The sequence below is a fragment of the Drosophila willistoni genome, chromosome 3R, assembly GCF_018902025.1.
Source record: "Drosophila willistoni isolate 14030-0811.24 chromosome 3R, UCI_dwil_1.1, whole genome shotgun sequence".
NCBI classification, from domain to species: domain Eukaryota; kingdom Metazoa; phylum Arthropoda; class Insecta; order Diptera; family Drosophilidae; genus Drosophila; species Drosophila willistoni.
Window position 1 is genome coordinate 7,538,898 of NC_061086.1, and position 17,994 is coordinate 7,556,891.

Sequence of the window (17,994 nt, forward strand, 5' to 3'; positions counted from 1 at the left end):
GACAAATTTCAGAAATATTTTAGTTAAATTGTTAACCAAATTTTTTACGAATTTTAATGACATTTTTATATGTTTATTACATTACATAAATGTAATGTCAAGAGCAATTAATTTATCACATAAATTATAGCTTTGTTTTTCTCAATTATCAAATTTTCGAATGTTTTAAAGTCAAAATAAATCCGGTTAAATTTCCAATGTGCGTAACTAGTTGTGTTGCACATTTATTTCACATATTGTTGTGCCTTAAGCAATGCTTAAAACTATAATAATAATTATTATTAAACAAAAGAAAGTAAAATAAAATTATAAGTTACCCGTATGCACACAAACTCGAAAACTAAATAACACTTGAACTAAGCCTTATATAGATTAGTTACATTGTGCAATATATATGTATGTGTATATTGTACGTATAAAAATAGAAAGTATTTTCTAAAGATTCTTACTGGATTTTCGATTTAAGATTTGCTTAGCTTTGCTGTTTCACCTGATGTTTATGAGTAGTTAAAATAATCGCACCTGCTTGAGTCTATCGTAAATGCTAAAATACAAGGCTGTCGTCAGGCCTGACTTGAGCAGCGTGGGAGCCACGCCCTTGTATAGACCTCGTACGCCTTCTTGGCGTACCGTCAAACGAAGGCAATCCCATACCCCATTGCATTGTAGAGTTTGCCCAAAGGTCTGACGATTCGATTCGAAACCCTGAATTTGCAAGCGTTTCTTAATCAAATCAAAAGGATAGACAATAGTCTTTGATAACATGCCCGATGAGGCACCCAGCACCAATAGGGTCCATGTTGGCAATTGACTACGATCCTCCACCTTATAGGCGGAACAAACCCATTCGCTAAACAGGCGATAGGCCATGAAATTAGTACCCATCAGAGGGGCAATTTGAAGCAAAGCCGACGAAAGCCCTCGATACATGCCCCGTGGCCCTTCTTGACGTATGATCGAGGATACAGCTCGGGTGGCATTCCGATAGCCCTTGCTCGTGTCCTGAGCAATTAGACGGGTCCTAATCACATCCAATGGTGTCGATATTATAACCGCTGCCCCACCAGCCGCTGCGCCGCACATGAAATTCGATAGATGCTGGTGATCCTTGAGGTATTTCGTCTGTTTCGCTATCAGACTTAATTGCTCGTACGTCCAGAATTGGCATATCCCGTACATTATGCTCAATACCTGAGCCGGATTGTGACCCTTCCAGAAGGCCATTACACCCTCCTCATGATAAATGGTGCGTACTGCCTGACCAATTGATACATATTTGGATGATGCTTTGCTGCTTGCACCACTGCCCTTTCCTAAGGGTTCAACTTGTAATTGAAAGCGGATTTTAAGCACATCCAGTGGCTGGCAGGTGGAACGGGTTATGGCTGCTGCCAAACCGCCAGAAACAATCTGATGCAGTTGCTCGCGGGCACTGTGCACGCGTCGTGGCGATGCAGCTGCCCCAGACCCTCCACTCGATGTTGCGGTTGCCGTCATGGTGTGAATATAATTTTCTGTGTGTCTTCTGTGTTGAATGAATGGACGGATGTATGGATCGATGGGGGAATCGTGCGCGAGTGCGTGAATGCGATTTCACTTTTTATTGCTGACTGACTCGTTGTCAATGGCATTTCTGTAAAGACCAAAACGAAGCAAACTTTAATATTGTTTGTATTCATGAAGAGCCACAGGCGTAGATCATATCATAAAAAAATCAAGAGGAGTTTGTCCGAAATTAGTTTTTTAAATTAGGACCGTTTAATGAGATTAACGATATGATATTTGTGAGTTCCAGTTTTCGAGATTTTTTACTGATTCGGAAAATGATCTACGCCCATGTTTGTGTGAGTTATATTCAAGGTGCGGCCGCGCGCGATTTTCAAATTGTTTGCACATTATAATGGGGGCTAGACGATTGCCAAATTAACAAAATTCCATTCGAAAGATGAGATGAGGCCAAAAACTTACAAGTGTCATGCACAGTTGACTTCCTGATGTCGTTGCTATTGTCATCTCTCCCATTCATTTATTTATTCATTCCGGTTTATCAGCGATTTCACTTTTGTTTCTTTCTTCTTTAGTTGTTGTCTTGTCTCAGCTGGACCCCTGTCAAGATGAAGATAAAGCTGTGACCTCTAAGTTCACATTTTTCAAATGTTTTCGGATTAGATGTCTCACCTGAAATGCACTGGGATATGTGGTTGGGTTTTCTTTTTGAGTACTGCTAAGCCTAAGCTACGTCTGCTCAGATTCAGAGTGCATTTTTGACTGGGAAGGTAAATTGGGTGTCGCTTAGTCTTTTTCGTCAATTGGTCAGAGATTGCGTCAAAACTTTCTTTTTGGCATCGGTGAGTGCGGTGCACGTCTGTGAGAGTAGATAATGGTTTTATATGCCTGGGAGGTAACGGAGATGCAGTTATGTTGCTTCCACCTTGCACGGTATTTATATTTTTCGGCGTTAAACCGGTTTTTATGAACAATTCAAAACCAAAACAAAGTTACGTCTACTGAGCAACGTTGCCGTCTGCTTTATTGGAAGCCTTCTGGCAACTCTACATAATTTAACATCACTGTTAATTTAACAGCCCCTTTTTGCGGTAAAGATTGGAATTTCAAATTTAATTCATATGCCACACTCCCTCTAAACATTTACAGATATATGTATATAATTATATTTGGGATATGTCCCTGATTTGCTTAATTGATTAAGTGTTGTAAATGTATGTATGTATGTATATAATTATAAAAGATAAAACTACATTTCTTATTTCCATCCAATGCTTGAATCAGCTGGAGCACTTGGTGTCGGTTTATAATCTGGCGGAATACTAAATCCAAGTACTTCAAAGTTAGTTCCCGGATTGGGTCCAGCAGTTGGATATGGTGGGGATTTGTGTATGGCAGGAGCAGGAGCCGGTGCAGGTGATACAGGATTGGCTGTATGCTGAACTGGTGGCTTATCTTCAGCTTTGGGATATAGACTCGGGGTTGGAGCTGTTGTCCCATTTGAGTTTCCTGCAGTTGATTGACCATTTCCATTAAAATTGTACACTGGATAACGCGGCTTATATGTGTTGGATTCAAACTGCTCGGAGCTGACGTCTTCTTGAAATACTGGAGCACCTACAAAGCCAGAGCTATTCGAATTGGTCTGTCCCGGACCCAAATCACCAGCACTTGCCAACAATGGTACAGTGCCAATAACCAAAGGGAAATCCACTACCAAATCCCCGCCGCCATGCAAACGAAATGTCTTGGCTATAAAGCGTAGGGTATAACTCACTTTAATCGGCTGATTGTCATTGTTTTCCAGTGTAGTGGGTGTAGTTGGTGGTACTACCAAATACTCATTAAATGTGGCCTTATTATGTTTCAGAACTTCGCCACAATGTTTGTCCGCTATGCGAGACTCGGTTTCATTTACTTTGATTTCCGGTTTCTCGCCAGATGCGGTGGAACCGCTCTTAGCACGATACGTAACATTCTTAAAGAGCCGCACTTTAACATCCTGACACTGAACATCCGATTGATTGTCGAGAGCAATGTGAAAGTGTATCTTCTGCCCGGGAGCATAGGCACTAAACGAGGTGCTAACATCCATAACCATTGGTTTGTTCGCCCCAAATATGGAGCCCCACCAAAAGCTCTTCTCTTCGATGCGTTTCAGGGGTTGCTAGAACAGTTACAAAAAACCAATAATGCAGAGAAATTCACTTCAAATTGATAACTTACCACATGTTCTCTCTTGGCATTCAAATCAGTTGGTAATATAACCGTAAAGCATTGCTTAAATATATTATTATAGCGCACCGATCTATCTATAGTCAGGGTAACTTCATGTTTAATCTGTCCATGGCGACCATTGAATGAGGTTGGAGCATTCGGCGGTATGGTCGTGTGAAAGGGAAATACAAATTTACCCTTGGGCAATTCCAACTGAGTGCCTCCACTTTGTCCATAAACATACTGATCGTTGGTATAATAGATCTCTGTGCTGGTATGGGTAGCCAGAGACTTCACCTGTGTGCTGCCATCTTCAGAAGACTTCTCCACATTCTCCTGCCAGCGTGTCTCACCGAAGCCATTTATCGTTATATAGATAGCTAAAAAAAATTGAGGAAATTCAATTAATTTCTGTGTGTGTATGGGTCCCCATCATAAATTGACTTGTTCTTGACCTTTTGTAAGTTAATTCACTTAATGTAACAATTATGGGAAACTTTTAAATTGAAATACATTAATTTTTACCAATATAGACTAGGTAGACTAATCTAGTCTCATAATTTTAAGCACTACTAAATTATTAATCATCCATAGAATGTAAAGAAAACTATTGCGACAGCTAATTAATGCTTTAAGTAATTAATCTTAAAACTAATTAGATCAAACAAACGATTCGACTCAAAGCCGGTTTAAAGACTAGTTTGAACAAACATTTAATTATTTTACCCACAAATTCTCAAAGATCAAGTTTTAAAACACATTTCTTTAATCAAACTTCTTCTCTACACTATCCCCCCACTGAAACTATTTTTAAGTATAGAGTAGTATAGATTTATTTTACAACATTCTCTTCTAAAAAACAAAAATAAACTTATCAAATGAATATAATCCTAGAAATCATTGTGTACAATGCTTAAGTCAGCTGAAAAGTGAAACAGTTTCTGGTTTATTAAAACCAAGCTTCTGCGTAATAAAACAAAAAACTATGCCTACCATTATTAGGTGATTCGGGTTCCTAATAATAAACAAAAGCAAAAAACGAAACAAAACAAAACTAGTTTTCAAATATCAAATAACCAAAGGCAGCCAACCAGACAGACAGATAGACAGAGGAAAAAAAATATACCGGCAGTCAGGTCGGAATATAATGACGCCGCGGTTCTCAACTATACTAAAGCAATGGAGCAACGTTGTGAGAGAAGGGAGGGAACGCGTGCACGCAGTAGAATTGGATTGAAACGCCACCATAGGACCATGACGTCATTCCGCATTAAGAAGAATTTTAATCTTTTTTCCAACTTACAGCGAATGGTTTTTGGACGGTCTGTGATGAGTTCGGCAGTACCGGATATAACCTGGCCGGCATAATAGACACCTTGGGGATTGTTGTCAAAGGCAAATGTAACCTTGCTGCTCATCCTTCCTAGTGACAGTCGGTGCCAGGATAATTATTGATATGCTAAGCCACAAAAGGAAATCAACCACACCCGCTGATAACAAAAAGAAAATTCAGCAGAACAGCAGACACAGGCACCGTCCACCAAACAAATCAACCTCACTCAAGCAGATACAATTTAATACTGAAAAGACATCTCATTGGATACAAACATATGGGAGAACGTTTAATCAAACATATCTGGGACTGGGACTGACTACGACCATAAGTGTTTTTCAAGTTAAAACTAAAACGGGGAAGTACAAACTATAAAACTGAGTGAAATGCCATTAAATTTCTGAATAAATTTCCGAAAAGAAATACATATTTAGTTTGATTGTATCAAAATATTTAAACGGGCGCCTTTGTACATATCAGCTAGGTGGCAACACTCTCGTGTCAGCTGTTTTTCAAGTGCTGGAAAATTCATCAGTTTGTGGCAGCAACAACAATAAAACAGTACGCGAATCTCATATTTTTAAGATTTAATTTAGTTAAATCTTAGCAAAATATAATAAAATAAATAACGAAATTAATTGCCAACCCGTGGCAAGTAAACGAAATGCAAAAATAAAGAATTTGTGTTAAATTCCAGGTGTGTTCAGAGTAACCAAAACGAAGAAAAGGAAAAGCTCTTACTCTCTCTGCAAAATAGTTCTTTGGGTGCGGGTGTGGGCACGGGCACAGTGGCGGGGTCGCGTGTGTGTGTGGAGTGTTGCGGCATTTTAATGTCATTTCAACTAAATTATTTTTGGATAATTAGAATCTAAGGCGGTGGCTGAAGACGCCTTCCTCCTCCTCCTCCTCCATATCCACCGATAGCAATCATGGAGAGCGAAAGATTACGCATTATATTCGAGCAACCAGAAAGAATATACTTTGCCGGTGAAATAATCCGTGGCGATATCTGGATGAATTGCAACAAACGTACCAAAATACGCGGTAAGTTGGTTAAAAAGAAAAAAAAAACATTGTAACTTCCTGGAATTTGATTAGCCATCATCATCATATGTTATGACTCAGTCAGTTGGTCTCTCATCATTAAAACAAAACTTGATTGTTGTCACCATTTTTTGTTTGTTATTTCAGTAGTTATTGTGGGGGATTCGGACTCTCGTTATGGCCCCATTGGCATAAACAAAGAAATTACTTTAAAATGCAATAACAAAGCAAAGCATCAGCAGAAGCATTGGCAGCCATTTTCTACACAAAACGTTGTACGGCCTGCTGCTGTGTGTTATTCGACTCGTCTCTCTTTCTATCTTTCGGGGTCTTTCTTCATTTATTTTCACACACTATGAAATTCTTCTTCAATTGGCTTTTGCACTTGCATTCCTTTTTGATTAATTCATTCATCGATAGCATTCAATTTACTCTCAATAGGCTTGATAGAAATAATGTATTAACACGAAGGGCGGTGCACATGATGTAGGGGTAAGAATGAATATGCTTTCAGGAAACGCATTTATTTTGTTGTTTACTCTACCGTTCTCATTCTATCACACGCTTCTCTTTGCGTGTGTGTGGTATATACATACATACATATGTGCCAAAAATGCCGTAATTGTGCTCTTTCAATGACAGTGGAACAGACTCCAAAATCATGGCATGGCAAGGCAGGGCTAGCTTTGTTTATGTTTTTATTAACATTTTCAATTAAAGTTAAATATTTAACTAATCAAGAACAAATTCACAAGAATGCACATATTATTAATTTATTGTTCTGTATATGTAAATTTCAACTTTCCACTGTGCTCAACATTTTACAGTTTGCTGCTCTTAACGTGTTTAACAGTGTGAGCCGAACTTTAACAGCGGTAGCAGCTGATTTGTGTTTGTATGAGTGTGCACCCCCGTCTTTCTCTTTTGTATCTCTATCTCTTTCATAGTTCAAGTTTAAAAGTGAGTGCCCTACACTCAAATGTGAAGGGCATTTGTTTGTCAAATGAAAATATAAAATTTCCACACATCAAATACATGTAGTGTTTAATAAGAACTTAAGTATATAGCCAAAAATAGAATACCATAAACTACTGGCTGCCCCATAGTCAAAAGCAGATTGTTGGTTACGACGTTATCAGCGCACAATATAAAAAACGATTTATTATCAGAGCACATTGTACAATGTACATACATAGATACTACGAATGGTATAAAATAAAGCACCACAAAAAAATAAACTGTTTTTATAAAGGGGAATGTTTTCCGTACATATGATGCAGGAGGTTAAAGCAAGCCCCTAAATACGCGGGAAAATCGGAATACATTTAGCTTGAGGCTTTTCTAAGGCTTCGCAATTACATTTAATTAGTCACCCCGATATATAAATTTTGTTTAACATATTTACATACATACATACACGAATGGCCTTAATTGAACACATCTTCATTATCATCATCATCATCATTACTCTTATAATTAACAATCAAAATTTGTGCACAGAAGAAATCCTATGTGGTCTTTTCCTTACTTAACCCATATTGACCCTATCCTTAAGAAAACGTTCAACGCGCGGCCAAATCTCTTTAGTTTCGCGTCCCTTGAAACTGGTTACTAGACCACGTTTGCCATACCAGGCCAATACGGGACCCATCAATTCATCGTATAGCTGAAGACGTCTGGCCACAACTTCGGGTTTATCATCCTCTCGTTGAGTTAATCGATCTCCGGTTATATCATCTCTGCCCGGTACTTTTGGATCATCAAATCCAATATTATAAACCCTGCCTGATGGGGCATGTATCCAACGATTCTTGACTCGCTCAATTATCACATCGTGTGGTATATTCAAATTAATCACAGCATCAATTTGCTCACGACTCGACAATATTTCCGCTTGAGCGCTATTGCGTGGGAAACCATCCAAAATGTATGACTTATTCCCCACCTCAGTGATGCGTGCCAGCATTGTTTTGGTAACTATATCATCGGGCACCAATTGACCTTCAGCAATATATTGCTTTGCCTTTTTGCCTAAATCGGTGTTATTAACAATATTCTGACGCAATATGTCCCCCGATGAGATATGCAGAAAGCCAAATGTGTTAACAATGCGCTCCGAAATGGTGCCCTTACCCGAACCGGGTGCACCAATTATCACAGCCCGAAATATTTTTGTATACATATTTGTAAAACAGGTGTATTTGTAGTGCTGCAACAAAAAAAGTAAATATTACTAAAAAGTTCATTTTTTGCACAATGTGTACTTAAACGTTGTTGTAAAGTCGTTGAAAAGTCAGGGTTATTGCTAATAAAAAAAAAGCACTAATAGTTTTAGTTTTCAAATTTTCTGTCTTCAACGAAAGGCAATTGCAAATTTGCTAATATATAAATGCGTTGTCGGGGTATATCATAAATAAAAAACATTTAAAAAGTTAATGTCAACTTATATGCAAACTTAATTTGTATTTTTGTGATAATCGATAGTTATAACAATATGAAGTCACATAAGGAACGAAAGATAGCTGTGATAACAGCAGTTTTCCTACACTTGTTTGTCCAACAAAATCATTCGACATATGCGTGGCTATAAGCAGCATAGCAACAAGTGTAGCGCAGATTTAAAGAACAGACAACAACTACAACAAGCGTGGCTTTTCATTCTTTCTATGCATGTGTAAGTGTGTGTGTGTGTGTATATATAAAGGTGTGTGCGTTTGTATGTATGTTTCTTTGTCTCTTATGTTAACAGAGTCCGCTTATCGTTCAAAGTCCAATAACAAAAAAGAACAAATAATAAATAAATAAATATTTGCTGCAGTTGTTTTAGAGTTGTGTTTTGATTATGTTTTTTAACTTTTCAGCTTATTTTTCTTTTTGGTTTTTGTTTTTGCACTGGGTTTTTATGTTATGTAAATTAGCATCACTTACACGGGCACTTGAGTTTTGATGTTTCTTCTTTTATTTGAGAAATAAAATTATTTTCGTCGTGTTTTTTTTGACTATGCGAATTTAATTCTCGCCCCCGTACTAATTGCAATAACTTGTCGCATTTGATAAAGAAACGGCAAATTAGTTCTTTCTCGCTCTAGGTTTCAATCTCTACTACTGTTATTATTGTGCAAACATGTTATTCTGCCGGCAACTGAATTCAAACTGAACAAAACGAAAAAAACAATAATAATATGTGGTTATAGTCTTCTTAGGGCTTTATCTCGCCCTCGCCAACTTTGAGTTCTTGTTTAGCTTCCAGACTAGTTTTTTTTTTATGCTCGTGTTTCTCGTACGATTTTGACAATTGACAGCCGGTCTCTCTCGCACTCACACACACAAATGCATATACAGTGGACCTTTGGTTAACGAACACAATTCGTTCCAGCAACTTGTCCGTTAAGCGAAATCTCCTTTTCCCATATGAATGTGTTCCAGGTTGAAAACTAGTATATTAACTGTTTTAATTTTAATACACTTTATAAGATACATATATTTGGAAACTTTTTTTCCAAAAAAAATCTGATCGTTATCCGAACTGTTCTTCATCCGCGGCGTTTGTTAACCGAGGGTCCACTGTACACAAAAGCTCATTGGCTCTCGGTCGTTCTCTCAGCAAAATGCATTTGTATGTGGGTGAGAGCGAAAAGGGATTGACTGTGCACGAGAGAGTATGAGAGGGAGAGCCAACTACTGTCAAATGAGTAAATGCAGTAAACCAAGAATCTAATGAATGAATCTCAATGAATCCATGTTATAATATTTTTGCAATCGAATAGAAAAAAAAAAATAAAATAAGCAAGTATACATATATAGATACATCCGATTTTTGACTTAATTCGCGATTAACACACACACACACACACTTTGAAATGTTAAGTAGAAAATGCTTCGAAAGCGTAATCTTTATTTAGGATTTCAAGCTGGAATCTTATTCGACAAGTTACATATATATATATATCAAGGAGATGGTGGTGCGGGGCGGGGAACACTTATAACATTTAATAGTAGGTCAGTGAATTAGATTCATTCATTGTTTATTAATTTCGCATTGGTATTCTCGGTCTTCTTTAATATATTCTTATCGCTATGGATGATGTCCCGCTTGCGTTCCTTCTGGGCTTCCTTGATCATTTCATCAACTTCCTCGATAGTTGGGCCAGCATCAATGTTACGGCTATTTGTGGGACTTGGAGAGCGACTACTGTAAGCTTTTCGTGCTGCATTCGGTGGGGACTGTATGGCACGGGTTATAGGGGCATCAAGCAAATACCAACGAAAACGACCACGTCCACGTCCAAATCCACCGCCGCGTCCACGCGGTCTATAGCTACTTGGTGGGGGCGAGGCATAATGCTGATAGCTACGGCGTCTCGGACTGTAGCTACGGGAACGAGAATGGGAACGGGATTGTGGTGATCGGGAACGTCGATATCGTGAACGTGACGGTGTGCGTCTATAACGCTCGGATGGAGATGGTGTGCGACGGGGCACAAATGGCGAAGGTGTGCGACGACGTCGCTGCTCCAATGAACGAGATTTCGAACGTCGGTGCTGAGAGTAGCTGCTGTGTCCATAACGTGAACGACTAGGTGATCGTCGACTTCGATGTGAACGTGGTCTGCTAGATGATCGCGAACGTGGTGATGGTGTACGCCATCGTGATCTCGATTTAGTTCCTCGTCTACTATGCCTGGGCGATGTGGATTGGGATCGGCGCCTGTGTCTAAACGAAGCAGACTTTGACCTGCCACGATGCCTGGGCGATTTGGACTTTGATCTGCGGCCACGACTGTGAGAGCGGGATCTACTTCGGCTCAACTTATGATGCTGCTCCGTTTCCAACGGTGTTGCCACACGCAGCAGACCAAATTTGTCCATTTGCAGAGGTCGTTTTTTAATTTGAAAGGATAACTTTGGCTGTGCTGGTGCATGATGTTGCTGTTGGTCTTTTTGTTCCTTGGCCGCTGCCGCTGCACGCGATGTACTCGGTCCCATCAGATCATAGGAATGCTTTCGCATTGTGGGAGCTGCTGGCGGCGGAGATTCTTCTCTATGTTTCTGTTGAAAATACTTTTCCAGCTGGGCCTTTAATTGATCCTCACTAGTAGCTCCACTCATTAGTCTACAAAACAAAAAAGAAAAACAAAATGAGGAAATGTTCAAAATCTCTAATATAAAATAATTAATATTTGAGGTAATCCAATAACATACTTATCATCCCCTCTATTATATTTTGTTGTTGCATTTGAATAGATTATGGCATACATAGAGTATTAATTGATAAAGATTGCAAGAATTTTACACTTTTCTTACCTGAATGCCTCACCGAAATCAATTTTTTTAAGCATATCAAGGGGATTAATCTCCTGATCCTTTTGATTATCCCGTTCGTATGATTGTGATTTTGATTTCTTATCCTTTCGATCTTTTTTCTTTTTGTCCTTCTTTTTGGCTTTTTTATGCTTGCTGGCATCACGAATTAATTTCCGTACACTTGACATGGTGTCATCCTCATCCAATTTAAATTCATTCGCCTTTTTGGCATCAAATGATGATCGATTCTGATCAGTGGCATAGAAGGGCTGATTGAACTGACATCGTGGTGGGGGTGGAGCTTCTTCAACTAAAATATACCAATGTGTATAACAGAAATAGTGGCATTAAATTTTCATTGTCTACTTACACTGATCATCGCTGTCTTCACTCGACGAACTGGATTCATTCGAGGAGTGGCCATTATTGTTGTTGTTCTTGCCACTTGAATGTAAGTTGCTGCTGCCGCTGTTCTTTATACTTCCACTAACATCGGCAAGACCACCACCACTTGATGATGAGAATGTTGATAATGGAGCCATTGTTGTCCTTTGCAATGCATCCAACAATTGTCGAGCCTGCTCATGTTGCGGCAATATGTTTAAGCAATCGGAATAGGCCTTCATTGCTTCCGGCAAACGATTCTCCTCCTCATGACTCCGACCAAGTGCCACCAGCGTTTCTCCCATATATTTACGGGCATTTACATGGTATTTATTTAACACCAGAGCTTTTTCGAAATCTTGCAGACCCTTGAGGAAGCTGCGCCGATTCGCGTAGAGAGCACCACGGGCCACTAAACCCTCAACATTGCGCGGATCAATGTTCAATGCCTTATTTAGGCACTGAAAGGCCTCGACCTGTTGGCCATTCTTAAAGTGCTCAATGCCATCAGCCACGGAGCTGATACACAAAAATTATTCATACACAGCACGAAAATATACACATTATATTGTTGTGTACATATGTATAAGAAACTAATTCTGATATAAGAATATAATATGCCAAAAAAGGCGTACTCACCGGAATGCCCATTGGGAAGCTTGCTTTTGACGCAGTTCACTGGCATAATCGGCTTCCGGGAAGCCATTTTTTAAATAATCCATTAGCGTATGATTCTCATGAGGCTGCAGTCCATTCAATTGAAAAAGTAAATCATAATTAGGATTCTGAAATTCTAGAGCCGAGTTCAATTCATCTTCATAGTGAGACGGAGCAGTAGTTTGTTGTCCATCCGAATCGTGAATATTACTGCGACAGAAACAAATAAATAAATTAATTAGTAAAGCTTGAATATCTTGATTACACACTCATAGTTACCTGTAATACTTGGGTAATTCACTGTAGTCACATAGTCCTAGCTTCAAGTTGGGCGACTTGTTATAGGTGGGAATCATACCCAAATTAAGACGTTCCACATCCGCAGATATATTATAAATTTCGCAACGTATTAAATCGTTGGCAATAAAAATTCGTAATTCACCAAACTTATCCAATGGGACAGCGCCCCAATAATCATGCGTAATTACAGCCTAAAAAATAATATAATATAGAACTTCGTATTGATGCAAAACTTCAGATTGTTAATTACCTTAATGGGAATATCGGATAGATAATGGTGCAAAGGTTCGTCGGTGCACAATGGTTTAACCATTAGGCGATTGGAGGCTACCTTAACCACTGAAGCGAAGACAATGTCACCCGGTTTCAGACATTCCATTCGTCGGACCCAGGCATTATGTTTGTCGCCGCGTAAATTCAAGAAGTATTCATACGGTGGCTGCTGCACCAGGCAATCTTTGGCTAAAAAGAACAAATTTAAATATATTCCTCTTACATTATGAAAACATAATTTCACTTACCTTGAGCTAAAACAGCATCTTCCATGATTTGGCTAACCATTTCGCGGTCATAGAGACATGGGGCTTTACGGGCGAAAAATTGATGCATTTTCAGGCGTTTGGCTCGCTCTTGAAAAGTAAAGAACTTTTGCCGCTCCATGTAGACGCTGTAATTGATCTGGAAATAAAAAGCGGGAATTATTAGTTTGTTAGTTTGTGGGCTCGCAAAATACGTATTGGCTTTTTCGTTTGGTTTTGTTCCTTTTACCACCCACCTTATTACTTACCCCCCTCTCGTTCGGCTGGGCGAGGCCCATGCGACGCAGGTCCTCGACACCACGCTCATCGTCCCAAATCTTCTGCAACGGCTGGCCATGATAGCCCAATGCATTGGCTATGTAATTACTGTTCATCTATACTATTATTTAATGCGCTTCGCTTTGATATTCCGGCCGCTTTTATTCAGTCAAAGATTTTTGTCATTTTTTCTGATTTTTCTAATGTTATCAGTATTGCTAATCGATTTTTTATCGATTGTTGCTCAACTTTCAGTATTTAAAATACTAAATTTGCTAGTGTCGGAAAACTAGAAATGGCATCGGTTGAAGTTGCACGCATCGGTGCGACGTTGGCACCATTGGCGGTTTATTTTGAATTAAAATTTTCTTTCTTTTCCTTGCAGCCATAAAAATCCAAATCACCGGAAAAGGCAAATGCAAGTGGATGGAAATTCTGCGCAAAAACTCCAATAATAATGAATATACACGCAGCTTATTTTACACCAGCAAGGAGATTTACGAGCACAGTGAAACCCCATTGCCCGACTTTGAGCCTCGGGGCTTGGAGCTGTCACCAGGAGAGCACACTTTCAAGTTTTGCGTGATGCTGGGTCGCCAGTTGCCCTCCAGCTTTAAGGGCAGCTATGGCAGCATCAAGTATAAGATGCGAATTCTGATTCAACGTCCATGGACATTTGATGAACGACACACCATACCATTTACTGTGGTCAAAAATATGCCCTTGCCGCCGAATTTTCGCAGTAATCCCAGTCCTCTGGAGAAGCAAATCACCAAGACGATTAGTTTATTTGGCACCCGTCCGATCACTATGGTCGCCCTGTTGCCCGAGGATTTCGCTATACGTGGCGAGCCGCTAAGAATTTGCGTAACTGTGATGAATAATTCCACCACGAATGTGGAGAAACTGCGTTTCAGTGTGCTCCAATATGTGACCTATTATAGCCACGTGCCGTTGCGTGTCCAGAAAGTCGAGTGCATAGCTATAGCCAATAAGGAGACGGGTTCGGTGCACAAGAAAAGTGAACGCAGCTTCGCCCATGAGCTCCTCATGCCGGATGGGGCCCAACCAACGGACGAGCAATTCAGTGGTGTCATAACCATCTCCTATGAGCTACGTGTCGAGGCCGTATTGAGAGGATTCTTCAAGAATTTAGTTTTGAATTTGCCTTTTAAGGTCTACTCCCAGGACGTGGCGAACAGGCAGGGGTCGATGCGTCCGCCACCACCTCCACGACCAAATGATGGGCCCCCACTACCGCCGCCATCTTCAGCAGAATCAATTGGAGCAGGGAATCCCTTTGAATCTGCCTTGGCTGGTAATGTTTATCCGACATTGGACTCATCCATTGGGTCTCCTTCACACTCATCGTCGCAATATAGTGAATGCAGTTCCATCAACTCGACCACTTCAGACTCATCAGCTGCCACCCTTAGTCCAGCTGTTGCTGGCGGTGGTGCCATGGAATTGTCATACACCTCGGGATCCCAATCATCGCAATACGGCAGTCCTGCTGCTCGGGCCAGTCTACGCAGCTCGAATGTGCCCTACTTGCCTTATCCACCACCTGCAGCATCATCCAGCCCTCTGATGGTGCAATCCTATCCACCGCAACATTTGTCGACATATCCGCTGCCAGAATCTCCGCAATATACATTGCTCGCCATTTCACCAGCAAATCCAATACAGACCCAAGCCATTAGTGGTTATAGTCAATTGGCTTCCACTTCTTCAGCTTCCACTTCACAGTCGGCTTCGACATCTGGTTCATTTCTTCATCCACGCCAGCCGCCTGGTGCCCACGAGCTGCGTAAGTTAAGACTGAAGATTCAATCATTTCTACTGATCTCTAATCAGTTCTTTCTTTCTTTTTTATGCAGCTCCATCTTATGATGAATTGTTTGGCGCCCCACCGCCAACTTTGTCAGAGACACCAAAGTGAGAATCTTTAGACGATCTCTCAGAATGCATTACATTGCATCTCATACTCACTGCTAGCAGTTATCATATACATATGCCGCCCAGTAATATCCAAGCTTTCGTCTAGGATTAATGCTTCAGGTTTTACTTTATACATATATTGTTAACAAAAACAAAAAGAGACTCGTTGCGAACAAAGAAGCCACACAAAACAATAGAATCTCCACATAGATTTGTATGCCCAAACATAAACACAAACAATTTTGATTTGTTTACTATTTTAAGCAAACTATTGTAATTAGTTACCAACCTTTCTTTTTGGCAAATATTAATTATATAATTACATATATCACAAAATTATTTTTGCCAAAAGTTTTCGAATAAAAAGTTGTCAATGCTCGCAGAATAGATTATCATAATCAAATAATGATATGATTGCCCATATTATTTGCCCATTTGTAGCTAATTTTAAGTCGAGTCCTTAATTATATGCATAAGTATAATAATGTAAACACATTCAAATACCAAATTTGTGTTCGCGTCTTTTGAAAAGTCGCGTTAGACAACAGAATTTTGAAATTAGTTAAACAAATTTATGAAAAGAATTTGCAAATTCAGAGTTGAACTAAAAAATTAGTTAAAGTACTTGATTAATAACGAGAGAGTTATTATTTTTAGTAGATTCTTTGTATTTTGTATTGGTTACATGACTTTTTTATACTTGATTTTCTCTCTTATTTATCCGTCGAACGAATATACATACATACATACTTACACATATATATAACTATTTATTGTTCATTTTCATTTTTGTTTTTAAATTTAAGTACCTAACGCATACGTAATTGAAATTATTTGCATGAAGTCGAAACAGGACTTAAACATTTTTTTATTTTTGTAATTTCTTTTTCTTGCGCACAAAAGTGAATGAAATACTAATTAAGGTGCTTTATAACGAAACTCAAATATTTTTCGACAAATGTCCTTATTTACGCATTTTGATTTAAGCAATAAATGGAGAAAAACATTACAAAAAGTGTGACCAAGTTCGTTGTCAGTATATGAAGCGGTGGGGGGCAGATGGAATACATTTTTGTACGTGTTAAATTACAATTTCAAGAGGTTGAAGCTAAGTTAAGTGCATGGAGGGATGGACGGGTGGGTGGATGGAGGGATGGATGGGGATGAAATTGTTATGCGGCGGCCCTTCTAACAAGTAACGGAAGTGTTAAGTCAGGTATAATTGTTTTCTTTCACATTTTTTGTTTGTTTTTTTGCGCCCTCTTTTACTTTGTTGCCCCTCAGGCTTCTCTCTGTCATTCTTAGTGAGATTGTGGTGAGGGCCAACCATAAATTATATTTTCATACATGTAGGTTGGGTACGTGGGTTCCAACTATAAACATCAACCCACAGAAACAGAAAGAAAAAAATGGTTAAATAATAGCAACATTTAGCGGAAGTGTAATGACTCTCATTCTGGCCAACTCAACACGCGCAAAAAACGATCTGAACTCTGTACTTTACTGGATGATGATGGTGATGATGATGAGGGAGTAAGCTCAAAGGGGGCAAGGGTTTTGTCAAAATTATAGTACACCGACTGAAGACGTTGGGGTGACCTGACCAAGTTGGTTGGGGGCGTTCTTAAATGTCTTAATCGTTGGCCAACCACTCACAATTCAGAACTAGTCTTGCAACACTTTAACCGAACCCCACGTAGCCGAACAGCAATTGCTAAGCTTTTCTTTTGGTTTGTTCTCTAACATTAAAAACGTGCCACTAACTGCTATAACAATAAGCAGAAACGTCACATATGTGTACCGTTAGCAAATATTGATAAACACGTAGGTTTTGATATTAGATTTATGCAAGTTAGAAAAAGACCTCGCCACATATCAAACTTAACTATTACCCTAAAATAATATTTATAGAGAAATATCTGACATGTTTATGATTGAAAACACTTGAGGCTAAAGGTAAATCAATTTTGGGAAGATTTTAAGCAAGAGGACGGTACTTCGCAAGGAGTTGAGGAGTAAAGAAGCTGAGGTATATTATGGTTAGAAGTTCTTAAAAATGATCCTTTCAAATTCTCAATCTAGCATCGTCCTAGGAGGATTATAAATATAGATTTCAGAGCTTATAGCTTATCAACTGATGTTTGTCTTGTTAAAATAGGAGAAATAATGGAAATGAACTGCTAGCTTAACTAAATAGCGTCACAGCTTGAATTGAGCAACAAAAACAGCTTAATGAAGCAACTGTTCCGTGCGTTTTCTGCCTCCCCCTTCATACCCCCAACAATCGACCAACATTGGCCGAAAGAAAAAAACAAAATGAAGGAAAGAAAAAAAAGGAAACTTGGTAAAAGGCTACACAGTCAGTCTCTGGCAACTGTTGCCCAGCCACCCAACAAATGCAGGCGGAGTTTGTATTACAGCACAGGAAAAGGAAACGAAAGAAAGGAGGGACGACGATAGAGGGAGAGAGGCAGATGTAGAGCTGGAGAGAGGAGGTGTAGGATAAGCGAG

General features: G+C 39.3%; 4 protein-coding genes across 5 annotated transcripts; 1 reads left to right on the plus strand and 3 right to left on the minus strand.

Moving 5' to 3' along the window:
• Positions 1-186: 186 nt before the first annotated feature.
• LOC6651510 (mitochondrial thiamine pyrophosphate carrier) lies at positions 187-2,498 on the minus strand. The gene is made up of 3 exons (XM_002073149.4): positions 2,179-2,498; positions 1,969-2,106; positions 187-1,633 (listed from the first exon to the last, which is right to left on the minus strand). Exon 3 carries the CDS (start codon positions 1,495-1,497, stop codon positions 508-510), a length of 990 nt encoding a protein of 329 aa, XP_002073185.2. The 5' UTR covers positions 1,498-1,633; positions 1,969-2,106; positions 2,179-2,498; the 3' UTR covers positions 187-507.
• Positions 2,499-2,503: 5 nt separating this feature from the next.
• On the minus strand, positions 2,504-5,293 carry LOC6651511 (arrestin domain-containing protein 17). The gene is made up of 3 exons (XM_002073150.4): positions 5,027-5,293; positions 3,733-4,103; positions 2,504-3,673 (listed from the first exon to the last, which is right to left on the minus strand). The coding sequence occupies exons 1-3, from the start codon at positions 5,139-5,141 to the stop codon at positions 2,765-2,767; spliced, it is 1,395 nt and encodes a 464-aa protein (XP_002073186.1). The 5' UTR covers positions 5,142-5,293; the 3' UTR covers positions 2,504-2,764.
• Positions 5,294-5,662: 369 nt separating this feature from the next.
• LOC6651512 (arrestin domain-containing protein 17) lies at positions 5,663-16,226 on the plus strand. The gene is made up of 3 exons (XM_002073151.4): positions 5,663-6,100; positions 13,928-15,352; positions 15,423-16,226. Exons 1-3 carry the CDS (start codon positions 5,986-5,988, stop codon positions 15,482-15,484), a joined length of 1,602 nt encoding a protein of 533 aa, XP_002073187.1. The 5' UTR covers positions 5,663-5,985; the 3' UTR covers positions 15,485-16,226.
• LOC6651514 (tetratricopeptide repeat protein 14 homolog) lies at positions 7,221-13,759 on the minus strand. 2 transcript variants are annotated; one of them, XM_023180879.2, is made up of 8 exons: positions 13,533-13,759; positions 13,267-13,423; positions 12,996-13,207; positions 12,725-12,936; positions 12,428-12,655; positions 11,775-12,307; positions 11,405-11,714; positions 9,964-11,213 (listed from the first exon to the last, which is right to left on the minus strand). In XM_023180879.2, the coding sequence occupies exons 1-8, from the start codon at positions 13,656-13,658 to the stop codon at positions 10,115-10,117; spliced, it is 2,877 nt and encodes a 958-aa protein (XP_023036647.1). In that variant the 5' UTR covers positions 13,659-13,759; the 3' UTR covers positions 9,964-10,114. The 2 variants fall into 2 exon arrangements, with proteins under 2 accessions (XP_023036648.1, XP_023036647.1); XM_023180880.2 differs by lacking the exons at positions 9,964-11,213; positions 11,405-11,714; positions 11,775-12,307; ... (2 more) ...; positions 13,267-13,423; positions 13,533-13,759 and adding an exon at positions 7,221-8,309 and having other exon boundaries at positions 12,428-12,504.
• Positions 16,227-17,994: the final 1,768 nt, after the last annotated feature.

Coding starts and splice junctions, on each gene's coding strand:
- LOC6651510 (XM_002073149.4), bottom strand. CDS start 1,497: ATGACGGCAACCGCAACATCGAGTGGAGGGTCTGGGGCAGCTGCATCG.
- LOC6651511 (XM_002073150.4), bottom strand. CDS start 5,141: ATGAGCAGCAAGGTTACATTTGCCTTTGACAACAATCCCCAAGGTGTC. Junction 4,104..5,026: donor CCGTCCAAAAACCATTCGCT/GTAAGTTGGAAA, acceptor AATTTTTTTTAG/CTATCTATATAACGATAAAT. Junction 3,674..3,732: donor ATGCCAAGAGAGAACATGTG/GTAAGTTATCAA, acceptor TAACTGTTCTAG/CAACCCCTGAAACGCATCGA.
- LOC6651512 (XM_002073151.4), top strand. CDS start 5,986: ATGGAGAGCGAAAGATTACGCATTATATTCGAGCAACCAGAAAGAATA. Junction 6,101..13,927: donor CAAACGTACCAAAATACGCG/GTAAGTTGGTTA, acceptor TTTTCCTTGCAG/CCATAAAAATCCAAATCACC. Junction 15,353..15,422: donor GCCTGGTGCCCACGAGCTGC/GTAAGTTAAGAC, acceptor TTTTTTATGCAG/CTCCATCTTATGATGAATTG.
- LOC6651514 (XM_023180879.2), bottom strand. CDS start 13,658: ATGAACAGTAATTACATAGCCAATGCATTGGGCTATCATGGCCAGCCG. Junction 12,308..12,427: donor GCTTCCCAATGGGCATTCCG/GTGAGTACGCCT, acceptor TTTGTGTATCAG/CTCCGTGGCTGATGGCATTG. Junction 11,214..11,404: donor GATTTCGGTGAGGCATTCAG/GTAAGAAAAGTG, acceptor TTTGTTTTGTAG/ACTAATGAGTGGAGCTACTA.